The sequence below is a fragment of the Hemitrygon akajei genome, chromosome 6 (genome assembly GCF_048418815.1).
Source record: "Hemitrygon akajei chromosome 6, sHemAka1.3, whole genome shotgun sequence".
NCBI lineage: Eukaryota > Metazoa > Chordata > Chondrichthyes > Myliobatiformes > Dasyatidae > Hemitrygon > Hemitrygon akajei.
In genome coordinates this window covers 93607933-93632713 of record NC_133129.1, presented here as the reverse complement: position 1 = coordinate 93632713, position 24781 = coordinate 93607933, and the positions used below count along the sequence as shown (strand labels likewise).

The following is a 24781-nucleotide window of genomic DNA, read 5'->3' as shown; positions in this document are numbered from 1 at the left end:
CCCATAAGGCATGCTCCCCAATCCAGGCAACATCCTTGTAAATCTCCTCTGCACTCTCTCTATAGCGTCCACATTCTTCCTCTAGTGAGGCGAGCAGAACTGAACACAGTACTCCCAAGTGGGGTCTGACCAAGGTCATATATAGCTGTAACATTACCTCACAGCTTTTGAACTCAATCCCAAGGTTGATGAATGCCAACACACCACAAGCCTTCTGCTATTTATTTATATTTGCATTTGCACAGTTTGTGGTTCATTGATCCTGTTTACAGTTACTGTTCTACAGATTTGCTAAGTATGTAGGCTGGAAAAAAAAAAGTGTGTGTGTTTGTGTCTGTGTGTGTGTATATTTGTGTGTGCACATGTATGTGTGTATGTTAGTATGCGCGTTTTAACTTTTAACTTTAATTTTAACTTTATTTTAACTATTTTATTTTAACTTTAATCTTTAAACATGTCCCCAGTGATGTTGATGTAAGAGGTAGCAATGGGGAAGGGTGGCAAGTGGCTGTCAGGGCTGGGGGGTGAATTTGCTCATGCTTTTGAGCGATGGGGCCAGAGGGTGGAGGAGAAAACTACCCCCCCCCCCAACCCCCGGTCAGGGAATCCAGAGTCACAGAGAGGTGTCGCAATGTTCGAGCCAGAGTGAAACTGGGAATCTCCCGGTAGGGTGGAAACCCTCTGTGGGGTCACACTGACATCAGAGTGCAGCAACCAAGGGACCTGAGGGTTGGAGGGGGGGGGGGGTTGCCCACAATCTCACCGAATGGTGTGGTGAGGCCTTCAGAACCAAACGTGAAAAATGGTTGACAGGAAGCTCTTGCTGGGCAGAGAGAGGGAGAGAGACAGTCAGACAGGGGGTGGTGGCAGTAGGGTGTGGGGAGCCAGACAGGGGAGAGACAGTCCATGGAGACACAGACGGGGGGGAGGTGGAGGTGGTGTAGGGTGTAAGGAGCCAGACAGGGGAGAGACAGTCCATGGAGACACAGACGTGGGGGGGTGGTGGAGGTGGTGTAGGGTGTAAGGAGCCAGACAGGGGAGAGACACTCCACGGAGACACAGACGTGGGGGGGGGGGGGGGCGGGGGTGGAGGTGGTGCAGGGTGTAAGGAGCCAGACAGGGGAGAAACACTCCATGGAGACACAGTGGTGCAGAGACAGACAAGGGGTGGGCTGATAGGGTGTAGAGAGCCAGACAGGGGAGATACAGACAGAGGAGAAACAGAGAGAAAGAGAAGAGAGGAACGATGTGGGAACGTGAGGGAAAATCAAAGATGGGGAGAGAAAGGGCAAAATGGAGTGAGAGAGAGATAGGGAGAGGAGGGTGGAGAGAGAGGGAGTGATGGAGCCAGTGAATGGGATGAGAGAGAGCGAAAGGGGAAGTGGGGAGACACAGAGACAAACTGAAAGGATAGAGGGAGAAAAATGGTGTAAGGGAGAAAGAAGGAGAGGTGGAGAGATGGGCAGTGAGGATGAAGGGGGGACGACGGAGAAATGAAGAACCAATATTTATTGACTTTCTCCCGCTGCCCATTCATCTCAGAATGTGGGAAGTGCAGGCTGGGCTCAGATGCAGTGCTGCGGGCAGACCAGCAGAGGGCGGCAGAGACCCCGTTTCCCCAGCCAGGTCCGGACCCGGAGATGGTGGTCTCACCTCTCACCCTCCAGTCCGAGGCAGGCAGCTTTGCTTATTAAGGCGGCAAGCTGTCGCATCGTAGTTAGGACACTTTTAGGAATAATAATAGTAATTTTCTATTTATTCTGTTGGACATCCTAAATCTAAAGTGTCTAACAGCCAAAAAAGTGCACCTTTGCAGCTCTCCGTTCGTTCATAATGTAGAAAATAATGGATAGAATTGCTGGCTGTCAGCTCCAGAGTCATGGGTTAGAGTGAGTGAGTGAGTGTGTGTGTGTGTGTGTGTGTGTGTGTGTGTGTGTCTGTGTGTGTGTGTGAGTGGGGGGGGGGTGTGTGTGGGATATGGGGGTCGCTGACCGGAATGTAGAGATAAACGGGTTTCGGGTAAAGACCAAAGATGTTGGTTCCTCTCCATGGAAGCTGCCTGGCTTGCTGGGTTCCTCCAGTGTTTAGTCAGGATTTTCAGCATCTGCGGGGTCTCTGGTCATGGAGTCATAGACCACTGCAGCTCTGAAACAGGCCCTTCAGCCCACCTAATCCATGCCAAATTTCATTATTCTGTCCAGTCCCATCAACATGCACCCGGACCATAGAATACCATAGCTACCCCTCCCATCCATGTACTTATCCAAACTTCTCTTAAATGTCACAATGGAGTCCGCATCCACCACTTACGCTGTCAGCTCCGTCCACGCTCTCACCACCCTCTGAGTGAAGAGCTGCCCCTTAAACATTTCACCTTTCCCCCGTAACCCATGACCTCTAGTTCCAGTCTTGGGCTGATTTGCCAGGAACTGTACAATCATTTATGGGACATGTCACTCAGGAATGTGAACTAGACAAATTTTTCTTCTCTCATATGATTTTAAATGTACCTTGGTCCCAGGCCGTCTCATTCAGCTGTATCCAGGCATGGTAATTAAACTTGGTTTGAACTCGAGTTGATTTAAAGTGGAAAACCATTGTACTGGGGCAGTTCCAGTACAACGAGCTCAGAAGTCCAGATCCAGTGGTATGAACCAGAGTCACAAACTGGGATCTTCCTTGGTCGCAGTGGAGCTTGTCAACTTCTGCACCTCGTCATGCCCTTCGCTCTCCACGGAGCATGTCAGAACTGCCCCATGGCTGTTGGATCTCACTGTAGATCTCATCCACCTAGTCCACCGGAGCCGACGTAGACCGTAAGATATAGGAGCAGGTCTGCTCCACAATTTCATTCTGGCCGATCCATTTCCCTGTCAGCACCAATCTCCTGCCTTCTCCCCATATCGTTTCATGCCCTGACAATCAGACCATAAAACTTAGGAGCAGAATTAGGCCATTTGCCCCATCAAGTCTGCTCCACCATTCAAACATGGCTGATCCTTTTATTCCCTTCCTCAGCCCCACTCACCATAACTTTTGATGCCATGGCCAATCAGGAACCTATCAATTTCCACTTTAAATACGCCCAATGACCTGGCCTCCCCAGCTTCCTGTGGTGACAAATTCCACAAATTCACCCACCTCTGGCTAAAGAAAATTCTCTGTATCTCTGTTTTAAATGGACGCCCTGCTATCCTGACACCATGCCCTCTTGTCCTAGACTACCCCACCATAGGAAACATCCTTTCCACATCTGCTCTGTCTAGGCCTTCCAACATTCAAAAGGTTTCAAGGAGATCCCCCCCCACCCCACCCCGGCATCATCTTTCTGAATCCCAGTGAGTAGCGACCCAGAGCCATCAAAACGTTCCTCATATGATAATCCTTTCATTCCTGGAATCATCCTTGGGAACCTCCTCTGGACCATCTCCAATGCCAGCACATCTTTTCTTACATGAGAAGATCAAAACTGTTCACAATACTCAAGGTGAGGCCTCACCAGTGCCTTATAAAGCCTCAGCATCACATCCCTGCTCTTCTAGACCTCTTGAAATGAGGAAACAGGAAGGCTGCAGAATGAATTAGACAGATTCGGAGATTCACTCAGAAGGTGGTGAGAGCGTGGACGGAGCTGACAGTGGAAGTGGTGGATCCGGACTCCATTGTGACATTTAAGAGAAGTTTGGATGAGTACGTGGATGGGAGGGGTAGGGAGTGCTATGGTCCGGGTGCAGGTTGATGGGACTGAACAGAATAATAAGATCTGGCATGGATTAGGTGGGCCAAAGGGCCTGTTTCAGAGCTGTAGTGCTCTATGACTCCATGATGTCACATTTCAGACCTCTTGAAATGAGTGCCAACATTGCATTTGCCTTCCTCACCACTGACTCTACTTGAAAGTTAACCTTTAGGGTGTTCTGCACAATGACTCCCAAGTCCCTTTGCATCTTAGATTATTAGATTTTCTCCCTGTTTAGAAAATAGTCTGCACATTTATTTCTTCTACCAAAATGCATGATGATGCATTTTCCAACATCATATTTAATTTGCCACTGTCTTGCCCATTCTCCTAATCTGTCTAAGTCCTTCTGCAGCCTTCCCATTTCCTCAACACTACCTGCCCCTCAACCAATCCTCGTATCATCTGCAAACTTGGCAAAAGAGCAATCTATTCCATCATCTAAGTCATTTATATGCAGATAGAAAGAAGCGGTTCCAACACCGACCCCTGTGGAACACCACTGGCAGCCAAGCAGGAAAGGATGCTTTTATCTCCAGTCACTGCCTCCTACCAATCAGCCAATGCTCTAACCATGCTAGCAATTTTTCTGTAATACCATGGGCTCTTATCTTGGTAAATAGCCTCCTTGTCAAAGCCTTCTGAAATCCAAATATACAATATTCACTACATCTCCTCAAATAATTCCAACTGGTTTGCCAGGCAAAATTTTCCCTTAAGGAAACCATGCTGATTTTGGCCCATCTTGTCCTGTGTCACCAAGTGCTCCATAACCTCATCCTTAACAATTGGCTCCAACATCCTCTTAAGTTAACTGGTCTACAATTTCCTTTCTTAAAGAGTGGAGTGACATTTGCAATTTTCCAGTCCTCCGGAACCATGCTAGAGTCTAATGATTCTTGAAGGATCATTACTAATGCCACCACAATCTCTACTGCTATCTCTGGTCCAGGTAACTTATACACCTTTAGGTCTTTCAGCTTTATGAGCACCTTCTCCCTTGTAATAGTAACTGCACTCACTTCTCTTCCCTCACGTCCTTCAACACCTGGCACACTGCTAGTGTCTTCCACAATGAAGAGTGATGCAAAATACTCATTTAGTTCATTTGCATTCTCCTTCTCCCCATTATTATTTCTCTGGCCTCATTTTCTAGTAGTCCTATATACGCTCTCGTCTTTTATTATTTATATAATTGAAAAAGCATTTTCTATCCACCTTGATATTGTTTGAGAGCCTGTTTTATATGCTCTCCCAATAAATCTTATAGTTGCTTTCTGCAAGTTTTTAAAAGCTTCCCAATCCTCTATCTTCCTGCTAATTTTGCTTTATTGTATGCCCTTTCTTTTGCTTTTACATTTCCTTTGACTTCCTTTGTCAGCCACAGTTGTAGTATTTTGCCATTTGAGTGTTTCTTTGTTTTTGCACCTTCCTCATTTGTCATCCCTGCCAACATCTCCTTCCACTTTATTTTGGCCAAATCCTCTCTCACACCACTGTAATTTCCTTTACTCAGGCAGACTTTACTTCCTCCCTATCAAATTTCAAGTTGAACTCAATCATATTGTGATCACTGCCTGATAAGATTCCTTTACCTTAAGCTCCCTAATCACCTCTGATTCATTACCTAGCACCCAATCCAGTATAGCTGATCCCTTAGCAGGCTCAACGACAATGCTCATAGGCATTCAACAAATTCACTCTCTTGTGATTCATTACCAACCTGATTTTCCCAATCAACCTGCATGTTAAAATCTTGCATGTCTATCATAACATTGCCCTTTTGACATGCCTTTTCTATGTCCCATTGTAATCTGTGGTCCATATCCCAGCTATTGTTTGGAGGTCTGTATTTATCCCTTTTACCCTTGTAGTTCCTTAACTCAACACACAAGGATTCAACATCTTTCAATTCCATGTCACATCTTTCTAATAATTTGATGCCATTATTTACCAGCAGAGCCACGCCACCCCCTCTACCGACCTTCCTATCCCCCCAATATAACATGTAACCTTAGACATTCAGCTCCCAAATACAATCATCCTTCAGCCATGATCCAGTGATGGCCACATCATACCTGCCAATCTGTAAAAGTGCAACAAGATCATCCACCTGATTTCTTATACTCCATGCGTTGAGATATAACACTGTATGTGCATTTGCTACCCTTTTTGATTCTGCATCCCTGAAACAGGCTGTAGATTTTGTCTTATCGTCTCCCTGCCCTTCCTGACAGTCTGACTGCATGCTATCTTTGCTTTTTTACCATTCGTCCTGTTCGGAGTCCCTTCACTCTGGTCCCCATCCCCTTGCCAAGTTAGTTCAAACCCTCTCCAACAGCTCTAACAAGCCTGCGATGAGAATATTGTTCAGGTGCAACCCATTCCTTTTCTACAGGTCATACCTCCCCCAGAAGAGCCCCCAATGATCCAAGAACCCGTAGCCCTGCCCCCTGCACCAGCTTCTCAGCCACACATTAATCTGCCAGATCACCCTTTTTCTACCCTCACTGGTGCGTGGCACAGGTAGCAATGCAGAAATTACTGCCCGGGAGGTCCTGCTTCTCAGTTTTCCACCTAGTTCTCTGAATTCTTTTGTCAGGACCTCTTTGCTTTTCCTTCCTATGTCATTGTTACCAATATGTACCGAGACATCTGGCTGCTCACCCTCCCTCTCCAAAATGCTGTGGGCGTGATCCGAGACATCCCTGACCCTGGCACCAGGGAGGCTACATACCATCCGGATGTCCCGTTCACATCCACAGAATCTCCTGTCACTAGCACTCCCTCTTCTCCCTCTTTCCCTCTGGCTCAGTGCCAGTAACCTGGTCTTCGTGGCATCCCCCATAACAGTATCTAAAATGGTATACTCATTATCGAGGGGAGTGGTCGCAGGGATGCTCTGCTCTAACGGCCTATTCACCTTCCCATTCCTTCTGCCAGTCACCCAGCTACCCACCTCCCGCAACTTAGACTAACTGAGCGATGAGCTCCTCCCTCTCCCGTACAAGCCAGCTGCTGCTCCAGATCCCTAACACAGTCTTCAAGGAACTGCAGCCGGATGCATTTCAGTAGTTCCCCGGGAAACGCCAGGTCTCTCAGAACTCCGACATCTGGCATGAAGAACACGCAACGGCCATTTAAACTACACTAAGTACCCCTGACACAGTAAGTAAAAAGGGAAACTAATAGAAACTTACCCGGACAACTTACCCATAGCCAATGCCTCTTCAAAGCAGAAGCCTCCTTTTAATCAACCTCTGCTTTAAATATACCCAGCGACCTGGCCTCCACAGCCGCCTGTGGCAATGAATTCCACAGATTCACCCTCTCTGGCTGAAGAAATTCCTCCTCATCTCCGTTCTACAAGGATGCCCGTCTATTCTGAGGCTGTGTCCTCTGGTCCTAGACTTCCCCACCATAGGAAACATCCTCTCCACATCCACTCAATGCCATTCGATAGTTTCAATGAGGTCACCCCTCTTTCCTCTGAATTCCGGTGAGTGGAGGCCCAGAGCCATCAAACGCTCCTCATATGACAAGCCGCTCATCCCTGGAATCATTTCTGTGCCTTAGCATGCCGGGTCGGGTAGATCCCTATCTCACCTGGGTATGTGGCCTCACCTGGTTTAGCCCCCTTGTCGAAGCCGCATGCTGGGGTGTCGCCATTGGTGCGTGAAAAGAGTACTTGAAGCCACAGGTGAGAGCTGAGCAACCAGTGGGGGCTAAAGGTGAGTGACAAGCCCTATTCACCAGGCGTGCTACCCTTCCCTGGACACCTCATCTCACATCATCAGTGGTATGAACAGAAGTTCAATTTCAAGTTTATTGTTATAAGAGTACATTCACAGGGTTCTAATGCCGTAAAGATAGCTTTTTGCAGCAGCGATGCATTGCGGGCCAAGGATAAACATGTTCACATAAAATAAAATGAACACAAATGATATATATCCTACACAGGGTAATAAATGTGACCATCAATACAGTGACGGGTGCAAAAACAAGGGGTTGGAAGTGCTGACTGAAGCAGTCCAAAAGGCTGAAGAGACGATAACGGTAGAACTAAAGGTTCAGGGATGCAGTAGAACCATGGGAGGAGGTGAGTGGTTCACAGATCATAGAATAGTACAGCATAGTACAGGCCCTTCAGCCCACAATGTTGTGCTGACTTTTTAACCTACTCCAAGGTCAACCCAACTCTTCACTCCTACATTTTGAGACTGTAAGATATAGGAGCAGAATTAGGTCATTTGGCCCATCGAGTCTGCTCTGCAATCTCATCACGACTGATCCACTTCCCCTCTCAGCCCCAATCTCTTGCCTTCTCCCTGTATTCCTTCATGCCCTGACCAATCTCGAATCTATCAACCTCTGCTCTAAATATGTTCAAATGACTTGGCCTGTGGCAACAAATTCTGTAGATCCACAGTGGATTTTTCTATCATCTATGTACCTAGCTCAGATGTCCCTCTACCACCCCACCCTACCTAACCCCACCCCACCCGGCAGCACCCTTCACAAACCTACCACTCTCTGTGTAAAAAAAAAAATTACCTCTGACATTCCTCCTCTACTTTCCTCTAAGCATGTTAAAAGTTCAAAGTAGTTCGAAAGAAGTATGTTTAAGATGAAATCTAGAACAATTTTCTGCAGCCCCCTGAAAGTCACTGATGATCATCAGCGACATCTTGATCCACCCTTGTATTAGCCATTTCCACCCTGGGAAAAAAGTCTCTGGATATCCACTCGATCTATGCCTCTTATCTTGGACACACCCCTATCAAGTCACCTCTCATCCCCTTCACTCCAAAGAGAAATCTCCTTACTCGACATGCTCTCCAATCTTATCTAATCTAACACATGAATGGATACAAATATACATATGGGCAGATACCCTGGACATGCCCCATCTACTTTCCTCCAATCACCTTAAAATGATGCCTTCTCATATTAGGCTCAGACAGATTGGTGAGCGCCAAGAAGAGAAGTGACCGAAATCTATAAAGTTATGGGAGCCATGGACAGAGTAGACAACCGGTATCTTATTCCTGGGAAGAAATTTCTAATATTAGAGGGCAGGCACTTAAGGTGAAAGGAGGCAAGTTTAAAGGAGATATGAGGACCACAACCTTGTCATGGTTTGAAGGCTTGCATGCCTCAGTGACCAGGAGAGCGATGTTGCCTGGAGTCAGGGCTTTATGCTTTGGCTCTTGGTAGGGTCACTCATGCCAAACAGGTCAAAGGGGAGAGGCCAGATTAGGGGTGGTCCACCAGACTTTCAGGTTCAGGGGTTCAGCTCAGGGCTAACAACCCTGACTGGCGAAACAAAATTTTTATGGCAATAGGAATAAAGAATCCTTCTACATCTGGGTGTGACGGTATTCCTGAGTCTCCACCTGGGACTCACATGACTGACAGCTACTGACACGATGAAGGGAGCCCAGAACACCACCTGAGATGGAGGAGCTTCTTTGCTGCCCTAAATGCCAGTGGCATAGCAGGAGGGAGAGGGAGGGAGGAGGAGGAGGAGGAGGAGAGAGAGAGAGAGAGAGAGATATGGATGGATGGATGGGGTGGTAGTGGAGGCAAATACGACAGAGATGCATTTCGAGAGACACATAGATATACAGGGAATGGGAGGATAAAGACACTGTGCAGACGGAAGGAACTAGGCATTGTTACTTTGATGAGTTTGGCACAACTTTGTGGACTGGAGGGCCTGTTCTTGTGCTGTACTGCTCTTTGTTCAAAGAGTGACAGCAATGGGGAAGAGGTTCTTCCTGGCTTTGATGAACTGGGCTTTCAAGTTTATAGTCGTAGAAAAGTACAGCACAAAAACAGGCCCTTTGGCCCATCTAGTCCATGCTGAAACTGATTAAAATGCCTACTCCAATTAATCTGCACTGGAACCGTAGCCCTCCATGTTACTACCATCCACGTACCTATCCAAACTTTGCTTAAACTTTGAAATCAAGCTCGCATGCACCAATTTCACTGGTAGCTCGTTCCACACTCTTACAGCCCTCTGAGTGAAGAAGCTTCTCCCTATATTCCCCTTAAACTTTCCACCTTTCTCCCTTAACCCATAACCTTTGGTTGTAGTCCCACCCAACCTCAGTGGAAAAAGCTGCTTGCAGTTCTCCAATCTGTACCTCTCATAACTTTGAACACCTCTATCAAATCTCTTCTCAATCTTCTGCGTTCCGAGGAATAAAGTCCTAACCTATGCAATCTTTCCTTATAACTCAGGTCCTCAGGACTCAGCAACATCCGTATCAATTTTCTCTGTCCTCTTCCAAACTTATTTACATCTTTCCTGTAGAGATGTGACCAGAATGGCACACTATGCTCCAAATTAGGCCTTACCACATCTTAAAGAACTTCAGCATAACATCTCAAGTTCCTGTATCTTCTCCCAGAAAGCAGAAGAGAGGACAGGGAATGACTGGGAGGGTGGCAGGCATCCTTTACAACTCTGTGACTTCACTCAATGAGGGAACGGCTTCCCTCTATGTCGTAAGGAAATTTCAAAGCAGCAGACATGGGGAAATCTTCACTACTCTCTGATGGATTTGTGAGGCTCCACTGAAGGGGTGGGATTCAGGAGGTGACAGTGTGATGGAACCCCATGGATGACAGTGTGACATGGGAGTCCCAGTCCTGGAGACCCTGCTCTTGGCTGATCCATGAAGTCCCAATTCAGTGGGACGGGATCAGCGTTGGGGCGGGCCAGAGTGGGTCAGCCGGGCGGGAGGAGATAGGAGCTGGCGGAGCACTGAGCAGCCTGTTTCCCGGAGATTCTTTGCCCTAAGGCTTGACGGACAAGGCCCACCAGAGGCAGAAGAGGCTGAATCCACAGATAATCGGAGGGAGCGACTCCAGGCCAGGAGATTGGCCCTGGCAGGTCAGCGTGCAGAAGGGAAGGAAACATTTCTGTGGAGGGTCCATCCTGGACAACCAATGGGTGTTAACAGCAGCACACTGTATCCGGACAGTGAGGTGAGCACAGTCAGGGATTCCAGTACACCCACCAATGACATGACCATCTCCCTCAGGGGATATCTGTACACTGACCGGTGTCTCTCAGTCCCTCTCTCTCGGGGGATATCTGTACACTGACCGGTGTCTCTCAGTCCCTCTCTCTCAGGAGATATCTGTACACTGACCAGTGTCTCTCAGTCCCTCTCTTTCAGGGGGATATCTGTACACTGACTGGTGTCTCTCAGTCCCTCTCTCTCAGGGGATATCTGTACACTGACCGGTGTCTCTCAGTCCCTCTCTCTCAGGGGGATATCTGTACACTGACTGGTGTCTCTCAGTCCCTCTCTCTCAGGATATCTGTACACTGCCCATTGTCTCTCAGTCCCTCTCTCTCAGGGGGATATCTGTACACTGACCGGGTCTCTCAGTCCCTCTCTCTCAGGAGATATCTGTACACTGACCGGTATCTCTCAGTCCCTCTCCCTCAGGAGATATCTGTACACTGACCAGTGTCTCTCACTCCCTCTCTCTCAGGGGATATCTGTACACTGACCGGTATCTCTCAGCCCCTCTCTCTCAAGGGGATATCTGTACACTGACCGATGTCTCTCAGTTCCTCTCTCTCAGGAGATATCTGTACACTGACCGGTGTCTCTCAGTCCCTCTCTCTCAGGGGGATATCTGTACACTGACCATTGTCTCTCAGTCCCTCTCTCTCAGGGGGATATCTGTACACTGACCATTGTCTCTCAGTCCCTCTCTCTCAGGAGATATCTGTACACTGACTGGTATCCCTCAGTCCCTCTCCCTCAGGAGATATCTGTACACTGACCAGTGTCTCTCAGTCCCTCTCTCTCAGGGGATATCTGTACACTGACCAGTGTCTCTCACTCCCTCTCTCTCAGGGAGATATCTGTACACTGACCGGTGTCTCTCAGTCCCTCTCTCTCAGGGGATATCTGTACACTGACCGGTGTCTCTCAGTCCCTCTCTCTCAGGGGATATCTGTACACTGACCGGTATCCCTCAGTCCCTCTCCCTCAGGAGATATCTGTACACTGACCAGTGTCTCTCAGTCCCTCTCTCTCAGGGGATATCTGTACACTGACCGGTATCTCTCAGCCCCTCTCTCTCAAGGGGATATCTGTACACTGACCGATGTCTCTCAGTTCCTCTCTCTCAGGAGATATCTGTACACTGACCGGTGTCTCTCAGTCCCTCTCTCTCAGGGGGATATCTGTACACTGACCATTGTCTCTCAGTCCCTCTCTCTCAGGGGGATATCTGTACACTGAATGGTGTCTCTCAGTCCCTCTCTCTCAGGGGATATCTGTACACTGAGCAGTGTCTCTCACTCCCTCTCACTCAGGGAGATATCTGTACACTGACTGGTGTCTCTCAGTCCCTCTCTCTCAGGGGATATCTGTACACTGACCGGTGTCTCTCAGTCCCTCTCTCTCAGGGGATATCTGTACACTGACCGGTGTCTCTCAGTCCCTCTCTCTCAGGGGATATCTGTACACTGACCAGTGTCTCTCAGTCCCTCTCTCTCAGGGGGATATCTGTACACTGACCGGTGTCTCTCAGTCCCTCTCTCTCAGGGGATATCTGTACACTGACCGGTGTCTCTCCGTCCCTCTCTCTCAGGGGATATCTGTACACTGACCGGTGTCTCTCAGTCCCTCTCTCTCAGGGAGATATCTGTACACTGACCGGTGTCTCTCAGTCCCTCTCTCTCAGGATATCTGTACACTGACCGGTGTCTCTCAGTCCCTCTCTCTCAGGGGATATCTGTACACTGACCGGTGTCTCTCAGTCCCTCTCTCTCAGGGGGATATCTGTACACTGACCGGTGTCTCTCCGTCCCTCTCTCTCAGGGGATATCTGTACACTGACCGGTGTCTCTCAGTCCCTCTCTCTTAGAGGATATCTGTACACTGACCGGTGTCTCTCAGTCCCTCTCTCTCAGGGGATATCTGTACACTGACCGGTGTCTCTCAGTCCCTCTCTCTCAGGGGGATATCTGTACACTGACCGGTGTCTCTCAGTCCCTCTCTCTCAGGGGATATCTGTACACTGACCGGTGTCTCTCAGTCACTCTCTCACAGGGGGATATCTGTACACTGACCGGTGTCTCTCAGTCCCTCTCTCTCAGGGGATATCTGTACACTGACTGTTGTCTCTCTCAGTCCCTCTCTCTCAGGAGATATCTGTACACTGACCGGTGTCTCTCAGTCCCTCTCTCTCAGGAGATATCTGTACACTGACCGGTATCTCTCAGTCCCTCTCCCTCAGCAGATATCTGTACACTGACCGGTATCCCTCAGTCCCTCTCCCTCAGGAGATATATGTACACTGACCAGTGTCTCTCAGTCCCTCTCTCTCAGGGGTTATCTGTACACTGACCAGTGTCTCTCACTCCCTCTCTCTCAGGGAGATATCTGTACACTGACCGGTGTCTCTCAGTCCCTCTCTCTCAGGGGATATCTGTACACTGACCGGTGTCTCTCAGTCCCTCTCTCTCAGGGGGATATCTGTACAGTGACCGGTGTCTCTCCGTCCCTCTCTCTCAGGGGATATCTATCCACTGACCAGTGTCTCTCAGTCCCTCTCTCTCAGTGGGATATCTGTACACTGACCGGTGTCTCTCAGTCCCTCTCTCTCAGGGGGATATCTATCCACTGACCAGTGTCTCTCAGTCCCTCTCTCTCAGGGGGATATCTGTACACTGACCGGTGTCTCTCAGTCCCTCTCTCTCAGGGGATATCTATCCCCTGACCAGTGTCTCTCAGTCCCTCTCTCTCAGGGGGATATCTGTACACTGACCGGTGTCTCTCAGTCCCTCTCTCTCAGGGCTTATCTATCCACTGACCAGTGTCTCTCAGTCCCTCTCTCTCAGGGGGATATCTGTACACTGACTGGTGTCTCTCAGTCCCTCTCTCTCAGGGGATATCTGTACACTGACCAGTGTCTCTCAGTCCCTCTCTCTCAGGGGATATCTGTACACTGACCGTTGTCTCTCTCAGTCCCTCTCTCTCAGGAGATATCTGTACACTGACCGGTATCCCTCAGTCCCTCTCCCTCAGGAGATATCTGTACACTGACCGGAGTCTCTCAGTCCCTCTCTCTCAGTGGGATATCTGTACACTGACCGGTGTCTCTCAGTCCCTCTCTCTCAGGGGGATATCTATCCACTGACCAGTGTCTCTCAGTCCCTCTCTCTCAGGGGGATATCTGTACACTGACCGGTGTCTCTCAGTCCCTCTCTCTCAGGGGATATCTATCCCCTGACCAGTGTCTCTCAGTCCCTCTCTCTCAGGGGGATATCTGTACACTGACCGGTGTCTCTCAGTCCCTCTCTCTCAGGGCTTATCTATCCACTGACCAGTGTCTCTCAGTCCCTCTCTCTCAGGGGGATATCTGTACACTGACCGGTGTCTCTCAGTCCCTCTCTCTCAGGGGATATCTGTACACTGACTGGTGTCTCTCAGTCCCTCTCTCTCAGGGGATATCTGTACACTGACCAGTGTCTCTCAGTCCCTCTCTCTCAGGGGATATCTGTACACTGACCGTTGTCTCTCTCAGTCCCTCTCTCTCAGGAGATATCTGTACACTGACCGGTATCCCTCAGTCCCTCTCCCTCAGGAGATATCTGTACACTGACCGGAGTCTCTCAGTCCCTCTCTCTCAGGGGATATCTGTACACTGACCAGTGTCTCTCAGTCCCTCTCACTCAGGGGATATCTGTACACTGACCAGTGTCTCTCACTCCCTCTCTCTCAGGGAGATATCTGTACACTGACCGGTGTCTCTCAGTCCCTCTCTCTCAGGGGATATCTGTACACTGACCGGTGTCTCTCAGTCCCTCTCTCTCAGGGGATATCTGTACACTGACCGGTGTCTCTCAGTCCCTCTCTCTCAGGGGGATATCTGTACACTGACGGGTGTCTCTCAGTCCCTCTCTCTGTCAGGATATCTGTACACTGACCGGTGTCTCTCAGTCCCTCTCCCTCAGGAGATATCTGTACACTGACCAGTGTCTCTCAGTCCCTCTCTCTCAGGGGATATCTGTACACTGACCGGTATCTCTCAGCCCCTCTCTCTCAAGGGGATATCTGTACACTGACCGATGTCTCTCAGTTCCTCTCTCTCAGGAGATATCTGTACACTGACCGGTGTCTCTCAGTCCCTCTCTCTCAGGGGGATATCTGTACACTGACCATTGTCTCTCAGTCCCTCTCTCTCAGGGGGATATCTGTACACTGACCATTGTCTCTCAGTCCCTCTCTCTCAGGGGGATATCTGTACACTGAATGGTGTCTCTCAGTCCCTCTCTCTCAGGGGATATCTGTACACTGACCAGTGTCTCTCACTCCCTCTCTCTCAGATGGATATCTGTACACAGACCGGTGTCTCTCAGTCCCTCTCTCTCAGTGAGATATCTGTACACCGACCGGTGTCTTTCAGTCCCTCTCTCTCGGGATATCTGTACACAGACCTGTGTCTCTCAGTCCCTCTCTCTCAGGAGATATCTGTACACTGACCGGTATCTCTCAGTCCCTCTCCCTCAGGAGATATCTGTACACTGACCGGTATCCCTCAGTCCCTCTCCCTCAGGAGATATCTGTACACTGACCAGTGTCTCTCAGTCCCTCTCTCTCAGGGGATATCTGTACACTGACCAGTGTCTCTCACTCCCTCTCTCTCAGGGAGATATCTGTACACTGACCGGTGTCTCTCAGTCCCTCTCTCTCAGGGGATATCTGTACACTGACCGGTGTCTCTCAGTCCCTCTCTCTCAGGGGATATCTGTACACTGACCGGTGTCTCTCAGTCCCTCTCTCTCAGGGGGATATCTGTACACTGACCGGTGTCTCTCAGTCCCTCTCTCTGTCAGGATATCTGTACACTGACCGGTGTCTCTCAGTCCCTCTCTCTCAGGGGATATCTGTACACTGACCGGTATCCCTCAGTCCCTCTCCCTCAGGAGATATCTGTACACTGACCAGTGTCTCTCAGTCCCTCTCTCTCAGGGGATATCTGTACACTGACCGGTATCTCTCAGCCCCTCTCTCTCAAGGGGATATCTGTACACTGACCGATGTCTCTCAGTTCCTCTCTCTCAGGAGATATCTGTACACTGACCGGTGTCTCTCAGTCCCTCTCTCTCAGGGGGATATCTGTACACTGACCATTGTCTCTCAGTCCCTCTCTCTCAGGGGGATATCTGTACACTGAATGGTGTCTCTCAGTCCCTCTCTCTCAGGGGATATCTGTACACTGAGCAGTGTCTCTCACTCCCTCTCACTCAGGGAGATATCTGTACACTGACCGGTGTCTCTCAGTCCCTCTCTCTCAGGGGATATCTGTACACTGACCGGTGTCTCTCAGTCCCTCTCTCTCAGGGGATATCTGTACACTGACCGGTGTCTCTCAGTCCCTCTCTCTCAGGGGATATCTGTACACTGACCAGTGTCTCTCAGTCCCTCTCTCTCAGGGGGATATCTGTACACTGACCGGTGTCTCTCAGTCCCCCTCTCTGTCAGGATATCTGTACACTGACCGGTGTCTCTCAGTCCCTCTCTCTCAGGGGATATCTGTACACTGACCGGTGTCTCTCAGTCACTCTCTCACAGGGGGATATCTGTACACTGACTGGTGTCTCTCAGTCCCTCTCTCTCAGGGGATATCTGTACACTGACTGTTGTCTCTCTCAGTCCCTCTCTCTCAGGAGATATCTGTACACTGACCGGTGTCTCTCAGTCCCTCTCTCTCAGGAGATATCTGTACACTGACCGGTATCTCTCAGTCCCTCTCCCTCAGCAGATATCTGTACACTGACCGGTATCCCTCAGTCCCTCTCCCTCAGGAGATATATGTACACTGACCAGTGTCTCTCAGTCCCTCTCTCTCAGGGGTTATCTGTACACTGACCAGTGTCTCTCACTCCCTCTCTCTCAGGGAGATATCTGTACACTGACCGGTGTCTCTCAGTCCCTCTCTCTCAGGGGATATCTGTACACTGACCGGTGTCTCTCAGTCCCTCTCTCTCAGGGGGATATCTGTACAGTGACCGGTGTCTCTCCGTCCCTCTCTCTCAGGGGATATCTATCCACTGACCAGTGTCTCTCAGTCCCTCTCTCTCAGTGGGATATCTGTACACTGACCGGTGTCTCTCAGTCCCTCTCTCTCAGGGGGATATCTATCCACTGACCAGTGTCTCTCAGTCCCTCTCTCTCAGGGGGATATCTGTACACTGACCGGTGTCTCTCAGTCCCTCTCTCTCAGGGGATATCTATCCCCTGACCAGTGTCTCTCAGTCCCTCTCTCTCAGGGGGATATCTGTACACTGACCGGTGTCTCTCAGTCCCTCTCTCTCAGGGCTTATCTATCCACTGACCAGTGTCTCTCAGTCCCTCTCTCTCAGGGGGATATCTGTACACTGACCGGTGTCTCTCAGTCCCTCTCTCTCAGGGGATATCTGTACACTGACCGGTGTCTCTCCTTCCTCTCCCTCAGGAGATATCTATCCACTGACCAGTGTCTCTCAGTCCCTCTCTCTCAGGGGGATATCTGTACACTGACCGGTGTCTCTCAGTCCCTCTCTCTCAGGGGATATCTGTACACTGACCGGTATCTCTCAGTCCCTCTCTCTCAGGGGATATCTGTACACTGACCGGTGTCTCTCAGTCCCTCTCTCTCAGGGGATATCTATCCACTGACCAGTGTCTCTCAGTCCCTCTCTCTCAGGGGGATATCTGTACACTGACCGGTGTCTCTCAGTCCCTCTCTCTCAGGGGATATCTATCCACTGACCAGTGTCTCTCAGTCCCTCTCTCTCAGGGGGATATCTGTACACTGACCGGTGTCTCTCAGTCCCTCTCTCTCAGGGGATATCTATCCACTGACCAGTGTCTCTCAGTCCCTCTCTCTCAGGGGGATATCTGTACACTGACCGGTGTCTCTCAGTCCCTCTCTCTCAGGGGATATCTGTACACTGACCGGTGTCTCTCCGTCCCTCTCCCTCAGGAGATATCTATCCACTGACCAGTGTCTCTCAGTCCCTCTCTCTCAGTGGGATATCTGTACACTGACCGGTGTCTCTCAGTCCCTCTCTCTCAGGGGATATCTGTACACTGACCGGTGTCTCTCAGTCCCTCTCTCTCAGGGGATATCTATCCACTGACCAGTGTCTCTCAGTCCCTCTCTCTCAGGGGGATATCTGTACACTGACCGGTGTCTCTCAGTCCCTCTCTCTCAGGGGATATCTATCCACTGACCAGTGTCTCTCAGTCCCTCTCTCTCAGGGGGATATCTGTACACTGACCGGTGTCTCTCAGTCCCTCTCTCTCAGGGCTTATCTATCCACTGACCAGTGTCTCTCAGTCCCTCTCTCTCAGGGGGATATCTGTACACTGACCGGTGTCTCTCAGTCCCTCTCTCTCAGGGGATATCTGTACACTGACCGGTGTCTCTCCTTCTTCTCCCTCAGGAGATATCTATCCACTGACCAGTGTCTCTCAGTCCCTCTCTCTCAGGGGGATATCTGTACACTGACCGGTGTCTCTCAGTCCCTCTCTCTCAGGGGATATCTGTACACTGACCGGTATCTCTCAGTCCCTCTCTCTCAGGGGATATCTGTACACTGACCGGTGTCTCTCAGTCCCTCTCTCTCAGGGGATATCTATCCACTGACCAGTGTCTCTCAGTTCCTCTCTCTCAGGGGTATATCTGTACACTGACCGGTGTCTCTCAGTCCCTCTCTCTCAGGGGATATCTGTACACTGACCGGTGTCTCTCCGTCCCTCTCTCTCAGGAGATATCTATCCACTGACCAGTGTCTCTCAGTCCCTCTCTCTCAGGAGATATCTGTACACTGACTGGTGTCTCTCAGTCCCTCTCTCTCAGGGGATATCTGTACACTGACCGGTGTCTCTCAGTCCCTCTCCCTGTCAGGGGATATCTGTACACTGACCGGTGTCTCTCAGTCCCTCTCTCTCAGCAAATATTTGTACACTGGCCAGTGTCTGTTGACAAATCTTTTCCATGTTGAAACTGCTGATACTTTCTTCCTTTCCAGAAGAAAGGAAGAAAGAAAGGTTCCAGGCTTTGGGACCACCGAGATCCCTTCCATTCCTAGTGCCCTGCTGAGTGTCCGTACTATTGTCGATTCCCAGATGTGTTATTCTGCAGTTTGTCTGATGTGTCCATGTAGGGGGAGGGAATCTCCATGGCGGCTAATGATCATGACCTCTCCCGTGCAGGGCCAAACACATCTCGGTGGAGATGGGGACCAACAGCCTTAGACGGGACGGTGGGGAGCGGCACGGAGTGGCCAAGGTCTTCGTTCATCCTGGCTTCAACTTCTCCACCTTTGACAATGACATAGCCTTGCTTCTGGTGAAGCCACAGGTCACGTTCCGCAAGAACCAGGAGCCGGTTCTCCTGCCTCCGAGCTTGGAGACAAACATCAGCTTCTGGGCTCCCTGCTTCGTCATCGGATGGGGTGTGACCAGAAACGGTAAGGACACACCCAGACGTGCAATAGTCACGGGAATGGCCGGGAGTTAGGCACGGGGCTGGGGACCAATTCGGGGGCTTGGAGATTCCTGGGAGAAATTTACAGGCTGGGGTTCTGGGGGTCTCCTGTTCTGTAACAGTAAACAAGGAGGGATCTAATCCGATGCTTCAGGGAGTGAGTTATAGGCTGGGATCTCATCTCGGAATTTGTTGGTCTATATGCAGAATAGCTGGGAATGAGTTACAAGCAGGGATTATATCCAGGTGTTCAGGGACATGACTGGGAGTGAGTTACAGGCTAAAGTTTCATCGAGGAATTTGATCATTATATATGGAATATCTGGGAATGAAGTACAGGCTGGGATCTGATCCAGGGATTCTGTGATTTATATACAGAAAATCCCCTAGGAGGTACAGGCTGGCATCCCACCAGGGATTAAGTGAGATGCTGGGGAGTGAGTTTAATGCTGGGATCCAATCCAGGAAATTCGATTTTATATTTAGAGCACACACACATGCAAGCAATCAGTGATCACTCGTAGTTGAGTATGAATCTTCTGCTGGTGGTCGACCTGGTCACTTGAGGGTCTTGAGATGACTGAAGAGGCCGATCCGTGATCCACAAGTCCTAATGCATTGTTGGCAGGTGTAGGCCATTGAGGTGATGGTGGATGTAGCTGGTTGGGCCTTTCTATCCTCACATTGAAGCTGTTTCATCTCAGCAGCACAGTGGAGATATTCTTCGAGCTGTGCAATAGACAGTCCTTCTCCAGTTTTTCCTGTCCTGTGCTAATTTCTCCCATCTATTCAGGTTGATATGGCGTTTCCTCAGGTGCGTCTTGATATTGTCTTTGATCCACTTTTTCTGCCTTCCAGGAGTGTGGTTTGCATCCTGAAGTTGGCTAAACAGGAGTTGTTTGGGGAGGCGGGAGTCAGGCATACGGGTGATGTGGCCGACCCATCGCAATTGGTGTCGAGTCATGTTTGTGGCTATGGAGTTGATGTTAGTTTCCTCCAGGATGCTGGAGTTAGCACACCTGTTCTTCCAGCCAACTCTCAGAGTCTTTCAGGGATTTTATGTGCCTGTGGTATGTTGTCCATGGCTCCACTCCATATAGCAAGGAGGGGAGGACTGTAGCTTTATTGACCAGAAGCTTCGTGTTGGTCTTGACATCCCGATCTTCAAAAACCCTCTTTCTCAGCCGCACAGAGCCTTCACTCGCACTGTTTATTCTGTTATTTTACTTCAACATCAGTGTTGGCTCTTGAAGAAAGAAGGCTGCCAAGGTATGGGAAATGAGCAGTGTTCTCCAGAGAGACGTTGTCAGCTTGGATAGCTGAGGTTTAGGAGCATGATCTGGAGCAGGTTTGTGCAGGAATTGGGTTTTCTTGATATTTAGATCAATTCCCAGGAGTTTGTATGCTCCAGCAAAAGCTATTAAACTCCATTCCGCTCTGCAGATCCTCCTCAGAGTCAGCTACGATGGTGTGGCCGTCTGCACATCAGAGCTCCATGATTGAAGTAGTTGACACTTTGCTCTTTGCCTTGAACCTGTTAAAATTAAAGAGCCCCCCCCCCCCCCCCAGCTGTCCTATTGAGCATCTGGTCTCCTTGTGGGAGATCTTGCCCTGTGTGGTGAAGAATGGTTGCAATGAAAGCCACAAACAGAGCTGGGGCAATGATGCACCCCATTTGACCCTGGTCTCAACATTAAAAGGTGCTGTTTCAGAGCCACTGCTACTGATGACTGTAGCACTCATATCATTGGGTCTTGAGGTTGCAGGATCTTGAGGTATTTCTCCAGGCAGTCGATTTTGGACAGTACCTTCAAAGAGTAGGACGATTTACCAAGTCAAATGCTTTTGTAAGGTATATGAAGGCCATATAAATTGGAAGACTTTGTTCCGGGCTTTTTTCTGCAATTAACATACTGTAAAAATCATGCAGAATGTCCCTCTGGCTGGACAGGCAGGAGATCTTCTGCCAGGTGAAAGCCAGTCGCATAAAATTCGGGTGAGTACCTTTCCTGTTGTAGAGAGGAGGTAGATGCTTCAATAGTTTCCACAGTCAGCTTTGCCACCCTTACTGAAGAGTGTGACAATCAGGGTGTCCCTGAGTTCAGATGAAACTTTCGCCTGGTCCCAGATCTTGACAAGCAGGTCATGAATATGATTTAAAAGTTCTGTGCCACCTACCTTGAGCTGGAATTCCAACAGGCCCAGTGGCCTTGTTGATCCTCAATTTCTTGCAAGCCGTCTGCACCTCTTTGATAGTAGGAGGTTTACTCATGTCCTCCTTCATGGGTCGTTGTGGGAACTGTTTGATGACTTCAATGTTAACAGTGGTGTTATGATTAAGTAGTTCCTGAAAGTGTTCTTTCCATCAAGAGTTGATGGCATCGTTGTCCTTCAGCAGCCCCTGTCCATCTTCGGAGTGAAGCAAATTTAGGCCTCAATGGTTTGGGCCGTACACTGCCTCGGTGGCAATAAAGAAACCCCTGATATCACCAGAGTCGGCAAGCTGCTGTATTTCTAGGCCCTTCTCAGTCCACCTCTGGCTCTTTACTTTCCTTATTCTACGCTGGATTACAGCCTTAGCTTTGGAGTGGGCTTTGCTTTTTGCCTTGAGTTGATGTCCTTCTGCCAGGCACAGAAAACTTACCCTTTGATGTTGAATAGCTCTTCTATTTCACTGTCATTTTCATCAAACGAATCTTTGTTTCTCCTGGTCTTGTATCCAATGATGTTTTACAAGTATCAAGGATGGTGGTCTTCAGTGTGGTCCAGAGTGTTTCAATGTCCTCTAGATACTGCTTTGGGAGTCTTTCAGAAAGGGCAACATGGGATGACTCAACTACATTTGCACTCTACTCTTCCGCATGATTTTGATGGTCATTTGTGAGCAGATGGTCTGTCCAGCCATCATCAGCTCTGATCATGGCTCTTGTATTCTTTACGTTTTTGTGATCCCTTCTCCGAACAATCCATAAGATGCCAAGTCTTTGAACGGGGATGCATCCACAAAGCTTTCACCTTATTTCTCTGGTGGAGATGTCGGTGATGGTCAGGTCATGTTCAGCACACTTGGAGAGTAGGAGCACTCCAATGGGGTTGATGTTACCAACACTTTCCTTTCCAGGAGTCACCGTCCCTGTCAACTCTAGCATTGAAGGCTCCAAGAAGAATGACCTTATCTTCCTAGGGAATATCTGATTGTATGTGGTCTAGGTCAGCACAGAAGTTCTCCTTAACATCCTCTGGTGAGTCTAGGGTTGAATCGTAGGCACTCACAGCTGTAGCCATTTGGTTAAAGTGCGTGGTCGTGAGACGTTCATTGATGCTAACTGGCAATTCAGAGAGGTGACTGATGACGCTGTTCTTTATGGCGAATCCAACTCCATGGATTCTGCGTTCATCTGCTGATTCCCCCTTCCAGTTAAAGGTGTATCCACCCTTCTCATTCAATTGCCCTTCCATGGCCAATCATGTTTCAGAGGGGGCAGCAAGGCCAATTTGGAATCTTCTCAGCTCCCTGAAGGTGGCGGCAGTACGTACACACACACACACACACACACACACACACACACACACACACACACACACACACACACACACACACACACACACACACACACACACACACACACACACACACACACACACACACACACACACACACACACACCTTGCCGTTTCTTTAGCATTTGCTCTTTACGAGGCCGAGTGCTAACTGGATGCTCAACCCAGCACGGATGGAAAGTGTGCAAGGAGCCGGGCGGACCCAGGCCACTCACCTCAAAGTCCAGTGTGGATGCCACTACACCACCGGTCGGCTTACACACTCACATACACACAACAAACCACACCCTCCACACACACAATCACACTCATTGGTTGGCGCACACATTTTACCCGTCTGCCTGGATTATCCATGCTCCTGTCTCTAGAGAAGCAGCCGACCATCCTGCAGGGAGTGGAGGTGGAACTGATTGACTGGCAGGAGTGTTGGAAGTGGGTGCCCGGAGTCACCAGAAACATGGTGTGCGCTGGCTTCGAGGAAGGTGGAAGAGACGCTTGCCAGGTCAGGGGGAGGCTGGGGCTCGTGTGGAGGGAGGGGTGGCCTAGGGGAGGGAGTCCCTTACCTCCCTTACACCTCGTGTGCCATACTGATGTCCAGAGCACGACATAGACCGTTACTGTGCACACACATGATGAAAGTACCTAGTGCTCACCCCACTTCTGGTATCCTGCTGGTTTGTTTCTCCACCTTGTTTAGTAATTTCGGGTTCTATTTCTTTCCTATTTACTGGCCCTTCTGCCCATCCTCCCAATGCTAGCCACCAAGTGTTCCTCTATACCAATCACTTGGCTCCCACATTCTGATACCCGCCATCTTCCACCATATACTCTGAGCCAGGACTTCCGCCACATGCCTCTATGACTCCCCCTTTGGTCACCACCTTCCCTTTCTTTCTCTCCACCCCACCTTCCTTCCTGACTATCCCCGATTTTGATGAAGCATCTTTTTCTGTGCTCTCAAAGATGCTGCCTGACGTGGTTGACTTCCCGCTTTCTCTGTTTTATCTCAGATTTCCAGCGGCTGCAGGTTCCTTCTTCAGGTTCACAATGAAATAACCAGACTTTTTAAATTCCATCACCAAGAACCTTCCTCCCATTCTGGGAAGAACAAGGATCACTGCTTCAGGCTGTTCTATTTCTCTGAGCCCATTCAGTGATCTCTTGTTCCTTACAATTTAGAAGGAGGCCTTTTGGCCACATAATCTACACCAGCTCATACCTCTGCCATTGTTTTCTCTGTAACTTCTTCTCTCCACATTCCCACCAACCTCCACCTGATCCTACCCCTCGGCCGCATGATTAACCACCAACCGTGCACATTGTCGGGATATAGGTGAAAACTGGAAGATCTGGGGGGAGGAACGTGGAAAGCCCTCATGGTTACAGGGAGAACGTGCAAACTTCACACACACACACAGAGGGACAGAAGTCAGCGAGGTCAGCATTGAACCCAGGTCTCCAGTGCCGTGAGCCAATGGTTCAACCCGCTGCCCACTATGCCACCCTTGCCTCACACACTCATTCTGATGGTGTACTTGACCTGAAGCATCAGCTGTTTCTCACTCTACAGAGGCTGCCTGACCTCGAAGTATCAAAGTATTTGCTGCCTTTGCTCTGTAGATCTGCTAATTCCCACATCACTTTATAAAGTTTTACCAAATACAAGCTTTCAATTGTTAATATCAGAGAATGTATACAATATCGAACCTGAAATTCTTGCTCTCCACAGACATCCACCAAACAGAAGAAAAAACACAATGAATGACTGAAAAATGATAGCAGCCCAATGCCCCCTTCCCCCTCTACGCACACGCAGCAGCGAAAAGCATCAGCCCACCCCCAACCACCCACCATGCAAAGAATAGCAAAGCCCCCAGAGAGACCATGATCTGCAGTCCACAGTTCATCCCAACACTCTGACATGCCACAGGCACCCTCTTTCACTAGTGAGGGAGAGAGAGA

General features: G+C 49.4%; 1 protein-coding gene across 2 annotated transcripts in view; it reads left to right on the top strand.

Moving 5' to 3' along the window:
- Window positions 1-24781, top strand: part of LOC140729287 (trypsin-like) — an 83979-nt gene that overhangs the window by 58214 nt on the left and 984 nt on the right. For both annotated transcript variants that reach the window (XM_073048893.1, XM_073048892.1), the window contains 3 exons: window positions 10552-10738; window positions 18985-19241; window positions 23188-23321. In XM_073048893.1, coding sequence (XP_072904994.1) covers window positions 10552-10738; window positions 18985-19241; window positions 23188-23321 — 578 coding nt within the window. The remainder of the gene's footprint in view (window positions 1-10551; window positions 10739-18984; window positions 19242-23187; window positions 23322-24781) is intronic.